Source organism: Heptranchias perlo, chromosome 10, assembly GCF_035084215.1.
Source record: "Heptranchias perlo isolate sHepPer1 chromosome 10, sHepPer1.hap1, whole genome shotgun sequence".
In the NCBI taxonomy this organism is placed as follows: Eukaryota; Metazoa; Chordata; class Chondrichthyes; order Hexanchiformes; family Hexanchidae; genus Heptranchias; species Heptranchias perlo.
The window spans coordinates 5,100,830-5,117,441 of record NC_090334.1 but is presented as its reverse complement, the minus strand read 5'-3'; the positions used below and the strand labels follow the sequence as shown (position 1 = coordinate 5,117,441).

The following is a 16,612-nucleotide window of genomic DNA, read 5'->3' as shown; positions in this document are numbered from 1 at the left end:
GCTGTATCCCCTGCAATGTGTCAGCCTCTGGAGCCGGGGCTCACTCCCTCCCCCCATTACAATCGGTGCAGCCCTTCCAAAAAGGGCGGCGTTTATTTTTAAAGGTGTAAAACGCAGGAAAAGGCCGTCTTGCCTTCTTGGCAAGGTTTCGTTTTTCTCACCACCGTCCAGCTCGGTTTCCCACGCCAAAAATAAACGAAAGGAAGTCAATTGTGTTGAGCAGTCAGGGCTCTGGGATGGAAAGCTGCTAATTCAGCATTGAAACGGGAACAAGTGGAGGCTGTGACTTCAAAACCCTGCACCGGGCATTGCAATAAAGCTTTTTTAAAACTGGGCAATGCGATCATCCTTTGTTCCAACTTGTAACCTGTTTAACTGTTTGTATTTTACTGAGAGCTGATCCCCAAAGAGTGCGGCCCACTGCCGCCCCCTCGCGGCCAGTGAAACCCGTGCACTTACCGGGGGTCGGCTGGTTCGAGGGAGAATTCCAGGCTTCGACAATAAGAGAGAAAGTTCCCTGTCAAATAGAAGAGGGAGAAAGTTAGCGTGCGGAATGATCGTTTAATAAACTGTATTTGTGTGTGTTTCTCTCTGTGTCTGTGTATGTATTTAGAATCATAGAACCTTGCAGAACAGAAGGAGGCCATTCGGCCGGTTGTGTCTGTGCTGGCTCTTTGAAAGAGCTGTCCAATTTAGTCCCACACCCCAGCGTTTTCCCCATAACCCTGCAAATTAGTCTGTGTGTATCTGTGTGTGTGTGTGTTTCTGTGGGCGTGTCTGTGTTTGTGTGTCAGTGTGTGTGTGTTTTGTCTGTGTATACGTGTCTCTGTGTGTTTCTATGAGTGAGTGTCTGTGTTGCCTGTGTGTCTGAATATCTATGTGTTTGTGTGTCTGTATATCTATGTGTTTGTGTGTCTGTATTTCTGTGTGTATTTATGTATATTTATGTGTGTGTGTTTCTATGCCTGTGTGTGTATTTCTGTGGGTGTGTTTGTCTGCCTATGTTTGTGTGTTTGTATGTGTTTGTGCACCTGCGTATATGTGTGTCTGTGTATTTATGTGTGTCTGTGTATTTATGTGTGTCTGTGTATGTGCATGTCTGTGTATCAATGCGTGTGTGTCTGTGAATCTATGTGTGTGCGTGTGTGTCTGTGTATTGATGTGTGTCTATGTGCATGTGTGTGTCTTTATGTGTGTGCGTCTATGTGTGCATGTCTTTGTATCTATGTGTGTGAATCTATTTGTGTGTATGTCTGTGAGTCTGTGTGCATTTCTGTATCTATGTGTGTATCTATGTGTGTGTGTGTGTTGTGTATCCATGTGTGTGTCTGCGTATCTATGTGTGTGTCTGTGTGTGTGTGTGTCTGTGTGTGTCTGTCTGTCTGTGTGTGTGTGTGTGTCTGTCTGTGTGTGTCTGTGTATCTGTGTGTGTGTGTGTCTGTGTATCTGTGTGTGTGTGTGTCTGTCTGTGTGTGTCTGTGTATGTGTCTGTGTGTGTGTCTGCGTATCTATGTGTGTGTCTGTGTGTGTGTGTCTGTCTGTCTGTGTGTGTGTGTGTGTCTGTGTGTGTGTGTCTGTGTGTGTGTCTTTGAAGTGAGTTCTGCCTCAGTTCCCCTCTCTCCATCTCCCATTCAATTCCTGGCTCTTTCCAGCCGATATTCCCAGACACCCTCACACTTCAGTAATTTGACTGATTCTCATTCTGAAATTCTGCTTCATTTAATAGTTTAATGCTCTCTCCATATGGAACAATGATCGCCCTGCCCCGCCCGCCCGCCGTGTGTCCGGCAGGTCCAGTGTGGATGAATCCATAGTTTAAGCAGAGATGCCCTCACCGGCCACTTGAAGGTAAAGTTCAGCCTGACAGGGTTCTCACTCGCCACCACCCTGAACGAGTTGCTGCCCAGAAGCGGGGTCAGCACACTGCCGTAGGTGCACGGCTCCGGGGACACCACCGTCTGGAAGTGCTTCAAACAGACCCGAAAGAAGGTGCGACAGTCGGGCACACAGTGATTCCCAGCCGCCAACAAGCCCCTGCCATTTATAAACTCATGGATCTTCAACTCGAAGGTACCAACGCTGGAAACCTTTAAAAATACAAGAACAGAGTGAGACACATCCAAAATACAGAGAGAGAGACAGAGAGGGAAACAGGGAGAGAGAGACAGAGTGAGAAACAGGGAGGGAGAGACAGAGAGAGAAATAGGGAGGGAGAGACAGAGAGACAGAGGGAGGGAGAGACAGAGTGAGAAATAGGGAGGGAGAGACAGAGAGACAGAGGGAGGGAGAGACAGAGTGAGAAATAGGGAGGGAGAGACAGAGAGACAGAGGGAGGGACAGAGAGAGACAGAGTGAGAAATAGGGAGGGAGAGACAGAGAGGGAAACAGGGAGGGAGAGACAGAGTGAGAAATAGGGAGGGAGAGACAGAGTGAGAAATAGGGAGGGAGAGACAGAGAGAGAAATAGGGAGGGAGAGACAGAGAGACAGAGGGAAGGACAGAGAGAGACAGAGGGAGAGACAGGGAGGGAGAGACAGAGAGAGAGACAGAGTGAGAAACAGGGAGGGACAGAGAGAGACAGAGGGAGAGACAGGGAGGGAGAGAGAGAGACAGAGAGAGAGACAGGGAGGGAGAGACAGAGAGAGAAATAGGGAGGGAGAGACAGGGAGGGAGAGACAGAGGGAGAGAGACGGAGGGAGAGAGAGTGAGAAATAGGGAGGGAGAGACAGGGAGGGAGAGACAGAGAGAGAGAGACGGAGGGAGAGAGAGTGAGAAATAGGGAGGGATAGGGAGGGAGAGACAGAGGGAGAGAGACGGAGGGAGAGAGAGTGAGAAACAGGGAGGGACAGAGAGAGATAGAGGGAGAGACAGGGAGGGAGAGACAGAGAGAGAAATAGGGAGGGAGAGACAGAGGGAGAGAGACGGAGGGAGAGAGAGTGACAAATAGGGAGGGAGAGTGGGAGAGAGGCAGAGGGAGAGACGGAGAGAGAGAGACGGAGGGAGAGACAGGGAGGGAGAGACAGGGAGGGAGAGACATGGAAAGACAAAGAGAGACAGAGGGAGGGAGAGACAGGGAGGGAGAGACAGAGTGAGAAACAGGGAGGGAGAGACAGAGTGGGAGAGAGACAGAGGAGGAGAGTCAGAGGAGAGACAGAGAGGGAGCACGAAGAGAGAGAAAGAGAAAGACAGAAGGGGACAGACAGGGAGACAGAGGGAGAGAGGCAGGGGGAGAGGCAGAGAGAGACAAACAGTTGGAGAAGTGTTGGAGTGGGGGAAGAGGAGAATACAGCCTCTAGTAAGAGGGGCAAATACACGAGGAAGGGGTAAGTGAAGGGTTTACCTGGGGAACAAGGAGTAGGAAGAGCGCGGTGCCAATGCTGCGTAAAGCTGCCATACCACAGTGACTCTCCTGGACAGTGATACTTTCCAACCCTCGCTGTTTCCTCTTGATCCCTTGTGACTCCCTCGGCTCCCAAAGGCAGGTTTGTGCCCCTTTTTAATCTGTTATATAAGCAGGATCCGGCGTAAAACTGGCTTCTCCAAAACGCTGCTGATCCAGGAACAGGCAGGACAGAGAGACAAATACAGGTGTCCACAAACCCGCAACAAGCTCCAAACCAGGTGTCAATCCGCAGCAAACTCCTGCTCCCGTTAGGTCCCCGTGTCTTTAGACTGTAGTCTGTCTGTGTCTGTCTGTGTGTGTCTGTGTGTGGGTGTGTGTGGGTGTGTGTGTGTATGGGACAGTTTGCTTACAGGCACCAGCCTCTGTCTAACACAGCTGCACAGCCTGCGCGCCTCGGCTCCCCTTATATAGAGGTTCGATTACCCCGGCTGTCAATCACCGTGATGGAGTTGGGACCTCCCCCTTTATATTTATTACTCAGGCTGTCAATCACCGTGATGGAGTTGGGACCTCCCCCTTTATATTTATTACTCAGGCTGTCAATCACTGTGATGGAGCTGGGACCTCCCCCTTTATATTTATTACTCAGGCTGTCAATCACTGTGATGGAGTTGGGACCTCCCCCTTTATATTTATTACTCAGGCTGTCAATCACTGTGATGGAGCTGGGACCTCCCCCTTTATATTTATTACTCAGGCTGTCAATCACTGTGATGGAGCTGGGACCTCCCCCTTTATATTTATTACTCAGGCTGTCAATCACTGTGATGGAGCTGGGACCTCCCCCTTTATATTTATTACTCAGGCTGTCAATCACTGTGATGGAGTTGGGACCTCCCCCTTTATATTTATTACCCAGGCTGTCAATCACTGTGATGGAGCTGGGACCTCCCCCTTTATATTTATTACTCAGGCTGTCAATCACTGTGATGGAGCTGGGACCTCCCCCTTTATATTTATTACTCAGGCTGTCAATCACTGTGATGGAGTTGGGACCTCCCCCTTTATATTTATTACCCAGGCTGTCAATCACTGTGATGGAGCTGGGACCTCCCCCTTTATATTTATTACTCAGGCTGTCAATCACTGTGATGGAGCTGGGACCTCCCCCTTTATATTTATTACTCAGGCTGTCAATCACTGTGATGGAGTTGGGACCTCCCCCTTTATATTTATTACTCAGGCTGTCAATCACCCTGATGGAGTTGGGACCTCCCCCTTTATATTTATTACTCAGGCTGTCAATCACTGTGATGGAGTTGGGACCTCCCCCTTTATATTTATTACTCCGGCTGTCAATTACCCTGATGGAGTTGGGACCTCCCCCTTTATATTTATTACCCAGGCTGTCAATCACTGTGATGGAGTAGGGACCTCCCCCTTTATATTTATTACTCAGGCTGTCAATCACTGTGATGGAGCTGGGACCTCCCCCTATGCATTTATTACTCAGGCTGTCAATCACTGTGATGGAGTTGGGAACTCCCCCTTTATATTTATTACTCAGGCTGTCAATCACTGTGATGGAGCTGGGACCTCCCCCTTTGCATTTATTACCCAGGCTGTCAATCACCTTGATGGAGTTGGGACCTCCCCCTTTATATTTATTACTCCGGCTGTCAATCACCCTGATGGAGTTGGGACCTCCCCCTTTATATTTATTACCCAGGCTGTCAATCACTGTGATGGAGTTGGGACCTCCCCCTTTATATTTATTACTCAGGCTGTCAATCACCCTGATGGAGTTGGGACCTCCCCCTTTATATTTATTACTCAGGCTGTCAATCACCCTAATGGAGTTGGGACCTCCCCCTTTGTATTTATTACTCAGGCTGTCAATCACTGTGATGGAGCTGGGACCTCCCCCTATGCATTTATTACTCAGGCTGTCAATCACTGTGATGGAGTTGGGACCTCCCCCTTTATATTTATTACCCAGGCTGTCAATCACTGTGATGGAGTTGGGACCTCCCCCTTTATATTTATTACCCAGGCTGTCAATCACTGTGATGGAGTTGGGACCTCCCCCTTTATATTTATTACCCAGGCTGTCAATCACCCTGATGGAGTTGGGACCTCCCCCTTTATATTTATTACCCAGGCTGTCAATCACTGTGATGGAGCTGGGACCTCCCCCTTTATATTTATTACTCCGGCTGTCAATCACTGTGATGGAGCTGGGACCTCCCCCTTTCAGTGTGTCTCACTTCCATGTCCTGCTGGCCGTGCCCAGAATGAACAGAGAGCACGGATTCTCAATCTGTGCTCAGATTGCAGTGAAGGCGCCTGAACCGTAACTGACAGCAACAGCTGGCACTCGCCAATGGAGTGGCCGAATGTCCAATAACCCGGGGACGGTTCAAACTGGAACTCACTGCAAATAGTGGCAGCTCACTGGGAGCTTTCAACTTTACATTTCCTGGAAAAGTTACTGAATTTAGTTTCTTTTAATCAATGAGTTCCGGGGTTTTTGGAGTGTTTTTATATAAAAGACCCGCATTCTGATTTTTAGAATCAAGCACTCAATCTAAAACAAGGCTCCAATAATGAGTGTTATTTCTGGATGTAGATGGTGCTACTTAAAATAAAACACACAGATCATCCAACTAGCTATTTTAAACAATTATATTAGTTTAAACATGAATGCATTGATTTGTTTGGTTTCCCTAAATTGTTTCTGCGCCCCCCCACACTGGATCCCAATCTCCCTGCGCCCCCCCACACTGGATCCCAATCTCCCTGCACCCCCCCCCACACTGGATCCCAATCTCCCTGCACCCCCCACTGGATCCCAATCTCCCTGCACCCCCCCCCCCCCACACTGGATCCCAATCTCCCTGCACCCCCCCCACACTGGATCCCAATCTCCCTGCATCCCCCCCACACTGGATCCCAATCTCCCTGCACCCCCCCCCACACTGGATCCCAATCTCCCTGCATCCCCCCACACTGGATCCCAATCTCCCTGCACCCCCCTGCCCCCCCTCACACTCTGGATCCCAATCTCCCTGCACCCCCCTCACACTCTGGATCCCAATCTCCCTGCACCCCCCTCCCCCCCTCACACTCTGGATCCCAATCTCCCTGCACCCCCCCCTCACACTCTGGATCCCAATCTCCCTGCCCCCCCTCACACTCTGGATCCCAATCTCCCTGCCCCCCCTCACACTCTGGATCCCAATCTCCCTGCACCCCCCCCTCACACTCTGGATCCCAATCTCCCTGCACCCCCCTGCCCCCCCTCACACTCTGGATCCCAATCTCCCTGCTCCTTCACCAGTTATATTTGTGTCTGTGCACATTAGGATCGGACTCTGAAAGTTGACCAGAGATGTCAATGTGCCCCGGTGTTCCCGAGAATGGCCCGGCCCGTGCTCCGTCACTGCGGTTATGATCCATTTGTTATCGATTGCATATTGTGCACAGAGTCCCAGTGAGGATGGTTTGTGCCCCAGTGGGGCTGGGGTGGGGGGGAGTTTGCTTCCTTGTGCATTGTGGGGTGCCGCTGGTTCTCCATGCTTGCCTAATTAGAATTATGGAATCATAGTAAGATTACAGCATTGGAAGGAGGCCATTCGGCCCTTCAAGTCCGTGCCAGCTCTATGTAAGAGCAATCCAGCTAGTCCCACTTCCCCATCCTATCCCCGTAGCCCTGCAATTTTTTTCCTTTCAAGTACTTATCCAGTTCCCTTTTGAACGCCATGATTGAATCTGCCTCCACCACCCCCTCAGGCAGTACATTCCAGATCCTAACCACTCGCTGTGTAAAAAAGTTTTTCCTCATGTCGCCTTTGGTTCTTTTGCCAATCACCTTAAATCTATGTCCTCTGGTTCTTGACCCTTCCGTCAATGGGAACAGTTTCTCTCTATCTACTCTGTCTAGACCCTTCATGATTTTGAATACCTCTATCAAATCTCCTCGCAACTGTCTCTGTTCCAAGGAGAACAACCCCAGCTTCTCCAGTCTATCCACGTAACTAAAGTCCCTCATCCCTGGAACCATTCTAGTAAATCTCTTCTGCACCCTCTCTAAGGCCTTCACATCTTTCCTAAAGTGCGGTGCCCAGAACTGGACACAATACTCCAGTTGTGGCCGAACCAGTGTTTTATAAAGGTTCATCATGACTTCCTTGCTTTTGTACTCTCTGTCTCTATTTATAAAGCCCAGGATTTTTAACCACTTTCTCAACCTGCCCTGCCACCTTCAACGATTTGTGCACATATACCCCCAGGTCTCTCTGTTCCTGTACCCCTTTTAGAATTGTGCCCTCTAGTTTATATTGCCTCTCCTCGTTCTTCCTATCGAAATGTATCACTTTGCATTTTTCTGCATTAAATTTCATCTGCCACGTGTCTGCCCATTCCATCAGCCTGTCTATGTCCTCTTGAAGTCTATCACTATCCTCCTCACAGTTTACTACACTTCCAAGTTTTGTGTCATCTGCAAATTTGGAAATTGTGCCCTGTACACCCAAGTTCAAGTCATTAATATATATCAAGAAAAGCAGTGATCCCAGCACTGACCCCTGGGGAACACCACTGTACACCCCCCTCCAGTCCAAAAAACAACTGTTCACCACTACTCTCTGTTTCCTGTCCCTTAGCCAATTCTGTATCCATGTTGTTACTGCCCCCTTTATTCCATGGGCCACAATCTTGATGATAAGCCTACCATGTGACACTTTATCAGACGCCTTTTGAAAGTCCATATACATCACATCAACTGCATTGCCCTCATCAACCCTCTCTGTTACCTCATCAAAAAACTCTATCAGGTTAGTTAAACACAATTTGCCTTTAACAAATCCATGCTGGCTTTCCCTAATCAATCCACACTCATCCAAGTGACTGTTAATTCTGTTCCGGATTATCATTTCTAGAAGTTTCCCCACCACTGAGGTTAAACTGACTGGCCTATAGTTGCTGGGTTTATCCTTGCACCCTTTTTTGAATAAGGCTGTAACATTTGCAATTCTCCAGTCTTCTGGCACCACCCCCATATCTCAGGATGTTTGGAAGATTATCGCCAGTACCTCCGCAATTTCCACCCTTACTTCCCTCAGCAACCTAGGATGCATCCCATCCGGACCGGGTGACTTATCGACTTCAAGTACAGCTAGACTTTCTAGTACCTCCACTTCATCAATTTTTAGCCCATCCAGTATCTCAGCTACATTGTCTTTTACTAAGACTTTGGAGCATCTTCTTCCTTGGTAAAGACAGATGCAAAGTACTCATTTAGTACCTCGGCCATGCCCTCTGCCTCCATGAGTAGATCTCCTTTATGGTCCCTAATCGGCCCCACCCCTCCTCTTACTACCCGGTTACTGTTTACATGCCTGTAGAAGATTTTTGGATTCCCTTTTGTGTTGACCGCCAGTCTATTCTCATACTCTCTCTTTGCCCCTCTTATTTCCTTTTTCACTTCCCCTCTGAATTGAAGCCGATTGTGAAATGCAGGTTATTCCGACTGTAGGTGCAGATGGACGGTGTTCGGGGATGAGGGCAGCAGCGATCTGCAGACACAAGGGGGGTTATATTGGATAATCCCCGAAAACGGGCACTGAGACCGCGGTGCGTGATTAACCTGCGCCCGGTCGTTGAGATGCAGGCAGCACGTAACATTCGTGCTGCCTGGTGATTTCTATGATTGCTGCATGCAATCAGCGCTACTTGCGCTGTTGAATAGCTGCTCACCAACAGGGGGCCCAGATATCTGGAGTGGCCAGCACCTCTTAAAGGCAGCCTGCACCTCTTAAAGGGACAGTGCACTGTGGCTGCAGGAAGTGCTTTAAGTCAATTGGGAAGTGAATCTATGCTGCAATGTAGTGAAGCATGGTGATGATCGGAACTCTGGAATTTTTAATGAGCAACCACTTGGCCACTCAAAGTTTGCGGGATTCTGATATTTTCAAAATATACAATACGGGTCTGAACGGAGATCAGAAACCGGGCATGTTGCGGGTCCCGTCCTTATGTTTAAAAACTGTTGATTTATTTTAAAACATTGAACAAAGGTTGCTCACAACTAAATCCCACATCCTCCAATCTGCACGCCAGACCTCACCGATCTGCCGATCTGAGTTTGTACCGGGCCTGTGAGAGTGTGGCACCAAGGTTCACTGCTAGAGGTGGACAGAAGGAGGGACATCCTATATCCGCAGTGGGGGGGGGGCCAAGAGGCCCTCCAGACATATGCTCCCGAGGCAGTGGGAGGCAGTGGGGGACAAAGTCAATGCCAGGCACACATCATCATGAACATGGATGCAGAGCAGGAAGAAGTTCAATGCTTTGACACAAGTGGTCAAGGTGAGTGAGGTCAACTGTCAAGTGGCGTCCCCTACCAACTGCACCACACACTACACACCCCATCACCCACATACCAACAAGCTCTTTCAATCAGTACTCAACTCTTCCAATCAGGTGCTTCCTCTCACCCTCACACATTACCACTGTTTCAATCCGCCCACCCACAACTCACAGGCCACACACGCTGGCAGCTATTCAACCATGACAAACACATCACCCAGACATCCTGCAGGACATTTACCGAAACATGTCCCACTTTCTTGCAGGAGAAGGTGGGGCATTATAGGATGCAGCAAGTGGTGGTGGTTCCATGGAACATGAACCTGCTGTCCCCTCTCAGGATGGCAGCATTCCTCTCTCACCCCTGCCAATCCGCCAGTGCCCCCGCTGTTGCCTTTCAGCTAGCCAGACCACTCTCCATAAAGCATTGAGACTTTATTATAGGAACAGGAGGAGGCCATTTAGCCCCTCAAGCCTGTTCCACCATTCAATGAGAGCATGGTTGATCTGTGACCTAACTCCATATACCCCACCTTAGCCCCATATCCCTTCATACCTTTGGTTAACATAAGTCTATCAATCCGAGATTAAAATTAGCAATTGAGCTAGCATCGACTGCCTTTTGCGGAAGAGAGTTCCAAACTTCTACCACCCTTTGTGTGTAGAAGTGTTTCCCAACTTTACTCCTGAAAATCCTGGCTCTAATCTTTAGCTATGTCCCCTCGTCCTATAGTTCAAGTATAGGAGACTTCCAAAAACAGGCATAAATTGCACCAGCAGCCAGAAGCAATAATCCAGCAACTAACCTGTAACTCCTGCATGATCCCTTTAAATAGCACTGGTGGGGGAGGGGTCCATGCCGTTTAAGACTTGTTCAGCTGTGCAAGGTTAAGACAGTGCATTGGCTGGAGCATCGAGTTCCAAAATCACATCTGTCCCTTTAAATCAGCGATGCACACTGATCTACCACATAATCTCCCTACTTTACATGCTGCTGGCAATCGTTGGGTGCGCGTGCACAAACGCCTTTACTAATATGGCGTCCTGCGCACGTCACGCCGGAAGTTTGCGCGTGCATCACGGACACCATGGATGGGGCTTAGATGTCCGCGGCCCAATTTAGCCCCCACGGATTTTCAGACGACCCCAGAAAAACAGTTTTCAGGTGGATCCATCTCCCCCACACTGCCCCCTCCCCTCCCCCCACACTGCCCCCTCTCCCCTCCCCCACACTGCTCCTTGACCCTCCCCACACTGCCCCTCTCCCCTCCCCCACACTGCCCCTCTCCCCTCTCCCACACTGCCCCTCTCCCCTCCCCCACACTGCCCCTCTCCCCTCTCCCACACTGCCCCTCTCCCCTCCCCCACACTGCCCCTCTCCCACACTGCCCCTCTCCCCTCTCCCACACTGCCCCTCTCCCCTCCCCCACACTGCCCCGCTCCCCTCCCCCACACTGCCCAACTCCCCTCCCCCACACTGCCCCTCTCCCCTCCCCCACACTGCCCCTCTCCCCTCCCCCACACTGCCCGACTCCCCTCCCCCACACTGCCCCTCTCCCCTCCCCCACACTGCCTCTCTCCCCCACACTGCCCCACTCCCCTCCCCTCCCCCACACTGCCCCACTCCCCTCCCCCACACTGCCCCCTCCCCTCCCCCACACTGCCCCTCTCCCCTCCCCCACACTGCCCCTCTCCCCTCCCCCACACTGCCCTGCTCCCCTCCCCCACACTGCCCCTCTCCCCTCCCCCACACTGCCCCACTCCCCTCCCCCACACCGCCCCACTCCCCTCCCCCACACTGCCCCACTCCCCTCCCCCACACTGCCCCACTCCCCTCCCCTCCCCCACACTGCCCCTCTCCCCTCCCCCACACTGCCCCTCTCCCCTCCCCCACACTGCCCCGCTCCCCTCCCCCACACTGCCCCTCTCCCCTCCCCTCCCCCACACTGCCCCGCTCCCCTCCCCCACACTGCCCCACTCCCCTCCCCCACACTGCCCCACTCCCCTCCCCCACACTGCCCTGCTCCCCTCCCCCACACTGCCCCTCTCCCCTCCCCCACACTGCCCCGCTCCCCTCCCCCACACTGCCCCGCTCCCCTCCCCCACACTGCCCCTCCCCACACTGCCCTGCTCCCCTCCCCCACACTGCCCCTCTCCCCTCCCCCACACTGCCCCTCTCCCCTCCCCCACACTGCCCTGCTCCCCTCCCCCACACTGCCCCTCTCCCCTCCCCCACACTGCCCCACTCCCCTCCCCCACACCGCCCCACTCCCCTCCCCCACACCGCCCCACTCCCCTCCCCCACACCGCCCCTCTCCCTCCCCCACACTGCCCCTCTCCCCTCCCCTCCCCCACACTGCCCCTCTCCCCTCCCCTCCCCCACACTGCCCCGCTCCCCTCCCCCACACTGCCCCACTCCCCTCCCCCACACTGCCCCTCCCCCACACTGCCCCACTCCCCTCCCCCACACTGCCCCTCCCCCACACTGCCCTGCTCCCCTCCCCCACACTGCCCCTCTCCCCTCCCCTCCCCCACACTGCCCCTCTCCCCTCCCCCACACTGCCCCACTCCCCTCCCCCACACGGCCCCTCCCCCACACGGCCCCTCCCCCACACTGCCCCTCCCCACATGGCCCCTCCCCCACACTGCCCCTCCCCCACGCGCCTCTCCCCCACGCTGCCCCTCCCCCACACGGCCCCTCCCCCACGCTGCCCCTCCCCCACACGGCCCCTCCCCCACGCTGCCCCTCCCCCACACTGCCCCTCTCCCCTCCCCCACGCTGCCTCTCCCCCACACTGCCCCTCCCCCACGCTGCCCCTCCCCCACGCTGCCCCTCCCCCACACGGCCCCTCCCCCACGCTGCCCCTCCCCCACGCTGCCCCTCTCCACTCCCCCACGCTGCCCCTCCCCCACGCTGCCCCTCCCCCACGCTGCCCCTCTCCACTCCCCCACGCTGCCCCTCCCCCACGCTTCCCCTCCCCCACGCTGCCCCTCCCCCACGCTGCCCCTCCCCCTCACTGCCCCTCTCCCCTCCCCCACGCTGCCCCTCCCCCACGCTGCCCCTCTCCACTCCCCCACGCTGCCCCTCCCCCACGCTGCCCCTCTCCACTCCCCCACGCTGCCCCTCCCCCACGCTTCCCCTCCCCCACGCTGCCCCTCTCCCCTCCCCCACACTGCCCCTCTCCCCTTCCCCACACTGCCCCTCCCCCACACTGCCCCTCCCCCACACTGCCCCTCCCCCTCACTGCCCCTCCCCCACACTGCCCCTCCCCCACACTGCCCCTCCCCCACACTGCTGGCCAGACCTTGCTGCCTGTTCGGTGCAGCAGGTTTTAATCAGATGGCTCCAGAGCTGCTCAGTAATTGTGGGGATTTTAACCGTTCGGCCAGTTTCTGCCGGGGTCGGGGGGTGGGGGTGTTCGGTTAAAATTGCCCCCTTTCTATTATATAAAGGCATTGAAGAGACAGTGAGAACAACATCAAAAACTACAGCATCAAACTACCCTCATCGTGACAGAGGGACTTACTGCAACCATCAAAGGTCCTTTCAGGGGGAGGGGCAGTTTTTAGTTTGAATACATGTTAATATTCTGTGTCTCTTTAACCCCCACCCCCCTCACCGTCAGTTTAACCCCGAAACTCACAAACTCCAATGTATAAAATCCCATGAGTGAGTCTTCTCTTCATTTTTCTATTGAATCTCCTACAAATTACTCAGTGGCAGATAAAGATTCTCAGGGAGGGGTCCAGGCAGCTGGTGGCTGAATTGGAGTTGGTGGGGGGGCAGTGGGGGTCTGTTTTTTAGAGGGGGTGGGGGATTGCCCTCCTAAGTGGGCAGTTGTAGGTGAATAGGTTTATATTCTCCCAATTTCAGGATTATTTCCAACGGGCCTCTCCAGTAACCCGTTTGTTGTCCATCCCTCTCCCCTTACCCCCTCGCTCCCCTTCCCCCTCCCCTCCCTTCCCCACCCCTCACCTCCCCTTTCTCCCCTCCCCTCCCCTTCCCCTCCCCTTCCTCCCTCCCCTTCCCCTCTCCCCTCCTTGTCTCCTTTCCCCTACCCTCCCTGGAGCTGGTTGACAAACTGGGCCCTTTCCCCAGGTGACCTGCCCATTCAGGAGGGGCAATGCTGGACACAGTCCCTTTATTACTGCTGCGACCAGGCTTAGGACAATCAGGCACGTTTTATTAATTGAAAGCCCCGGGGTTTATCATCGTTTTAATTTAACTGAGAAAGCAGGTCTGAGTGTCCTTTCGGAATCAAGTGCAGGGCACGTTGACGCTTGCAATCTTGCAAGAGCAATCTGACAAAGAGCGTTTCCCCTGGGCAATGAGGGGAGAATGAAGATCCACGGAGCGCACAGAAGGAGAGGGATTTGATAGTGTTGCTAGCACCTTATTTCTTGTACTAATGCTGTCAGGAGAGGGACAGCTGCCCATTTCCATGGCGTTGAGGAGATTGAAACTGACAGGAGGGGAGGGGGTGCTCCCTCTGAGTGTCTTTACTTGCTCACCACCCTGGCTAACGTCACACATCCCGTCCTCTGCCTTCACCCCCGACGCACTATCTGTGGGGTTAACAGACTGATGTGCACAATCTGCCCCCTTCATTGAGGGAGCGATCCTTCCCACCCAGTCAAGTATTAGCTCGGGAAAGAGTGATCCCAGTCTGTACCAGGAGTGTGGGAATGGGAAAAATGATCCCAGTCTGTACCAGGAGTGTGGGAATGGGAAAAATGATCCCAGTCTGTACCAGGAGTGTGGGAATGGGAAAAATGATCCCAGTCTGTACCAGGGGTGTGGGAATGGGAAGAATGATCCCAGCCTGTACCAGGAGAGTGGGAATGAGAAGAATGATCCCAGCCTGTACCAGGAGAGTGGGAATGGGAAGAATGGTCCCAGCCTGTACCAGGAGAGTGGGAATGGGAAGAATGATCCCAGCCTGTACCAGGAGAGTGGGAATGGGAAGAATGATCCCAGCCTGTACCAGGAGAGTGGGAATGGGAAGAATGATCCCAGCCTGTACCAGGAGAGTGGGAATGGGAAGAATGGTCCCAGCCTGTACCAGGAGAGTGGGAATGGGAAGAATGATCCCAGTCTGTATCAGGAGAGTGGGAATGGGAAGAATGATCCCAGCCTGTACCAGGAGAGTGAGAATGGGAAGAATGATCCCAGTCTGTATCAGGAGAGTGGGAATGGGAAGAATGATCCCAGTCTGTATCAGGAGAGTGGGAATGGGAAAAATGATCCCAGTCTGTATCAGGAGAGTGGGAATGGGAAGAATGATCCCAGTCTGTACCAGGAGAGTGGGAATGGGAAAAATGATCCCAGCCTGTACCAGGAGAGTGTAGGATGGGATAAATAATCCATAGCCGCATCCTTCTGCTAAATCTGTGCCCGCTCCAAGGCCAATAAATCTTACTACAAGCTCACTGACTCCCACAGTATGTCAGCCACATGCTCACCCACTCCCACAGTATGTCAGCCACATGCTCACCCACTCCCACTATATGCCTACCAAAAGCCCACCCACTCCCACAGCTACCTTGATTACACATCCTCCCACCCTGCTTCCTGTAAGGACTCTATTCCCTTCTCCCAGTTTCTCCACCTCCCGCACCAGTGTCTCCGATATGTCTTCCATTTTTCTCAGCCGAGGATTCTCCTCCACTGTAGTTGACAGGGCCCTCGACAGTGTCCAACTCATTTCCTGCACTTCTGCCCTCACCCCTTTCCCTTCCCTCCCAGAACCATGATAGGGTCCGCCTTGTCCTCACTTTCCACCCCACCAACCTCCACATTCAACGGATCATCCTCCGCCATTTCCGCCACCTCCAGCGCGATCCCACCACCAAACACATCTTCCGCTCCCCTCCCCTTTCAGCATTCCGAAGGGGCTGCTCCCTCCACGACACCCTGGTCCACTCTTCCATCACCCCCAACACCCACTCTCCTCCCCACGACACCTTCCCGAGCGAGCGCAGGAGATGCAACACCTGCCCCTTCACCTCCTCTCTTCCCACTATCCAGGGCCCCAAACATTCCTTCCAGGTGAAAGAGTGATTTACTTGTACTTCTTTCAATTTAGTATATTGTATCCGCTGCTTACAATGCGGTCTCCTCTACATTGGGGAGACCAAACGCAGACTGAGTGATCGCTTTGCTGAACACCCCCCGTCAATCCGCAAGTGTGACCCTGAGCTTCTGGTCGCTTGCCATTTTAATTCCCCGTCCCACTCCCACTCTGCAGGTGCTGGTTATGGAGGATGGCTGCACCAAAGCCATTGGGAACGGAGGAGGAGCTTGGGGTGGGGATCCCCTATCGGTACACAGCCGATGGGATGGTCCGCACCCCTGGGGTCCACCTGCCTTTCTCCACCACATTCCCGGGCCACGGCAGCCCTCTCCGCTTTGCCAGATTTTCCAACTTCCCTCCTCCTCTGCTAGGCTGCATATAGTGACAGCACTAAACATGGCCAAAATGGAGATGATTGGGTAATTTCCTGGTCAATCATGCCTGCAAACCGCACTGCTGTCAACGACTGGGATTGATTTTACGCCCATAATTTGTATTATGTAACTATCCTCCAATCATTGCATTTTGCTGGAGAAATCACCCTGCTTTTATCGGGAGAAGTTGCTGTAGTTTTGGTCATGAGTTCTGTTTGCTGTAGTTCATAGAGCCTCTTTTTAAATAGACTTTGCTGTTTAAATAGATTCTACTCTGTTTGCTGTTTAATTAGATTCTGCTGTTTAAATAGGCACTGTCTGCTGTCTAATTAGACTCTGTCTGCTGTTTAAATAGACTCTGTCTGCTGTTTAAATAGGCACTGTCTGCTGTCTAATTAGACTCTGTCTGCTGTTTAAATAGACTCTGTCTGCTGTTTAAATAGGCACTGTCTG

At 52.9% G+C, this 16,612-nt stretch overlaps 1 protein-coding gene across 1 annotated transcript in view; it reads right to left on the bottom strand.

Annotated features, from left to right (window-relative positions):
• dll4 (delta-like 4 (Drosophila)) overlaps window positions 1–3,767 on the bottom strand; it is a 65,077-nt gene extending 61,310 nt beyond the window's left edge. The window contains exons 1-3 of the mRNA XM_067991626.1: window positions 3,340–3,767; window positions 1,836–2,087; window positions 460–517 (exon numbers count right to left, since the gene is read on the bottom strand). Of these exons, the coding sequence (XP_067847727.1) occupies window positions 460–517; window positions 1,836–2,087; window positions 3,340–3,393 (364 nt within the window). The 5' untranslated portion in view covers window positions 3,394–3,767. The remainder of the gene's footprint in view (window positions 1–459; window positions 518–1,835; window positions 2,088–3,339) is intronic.
• Between the last annotated feature and the right edge of the window lie 12,845 nt (window positions 3,768–16,612).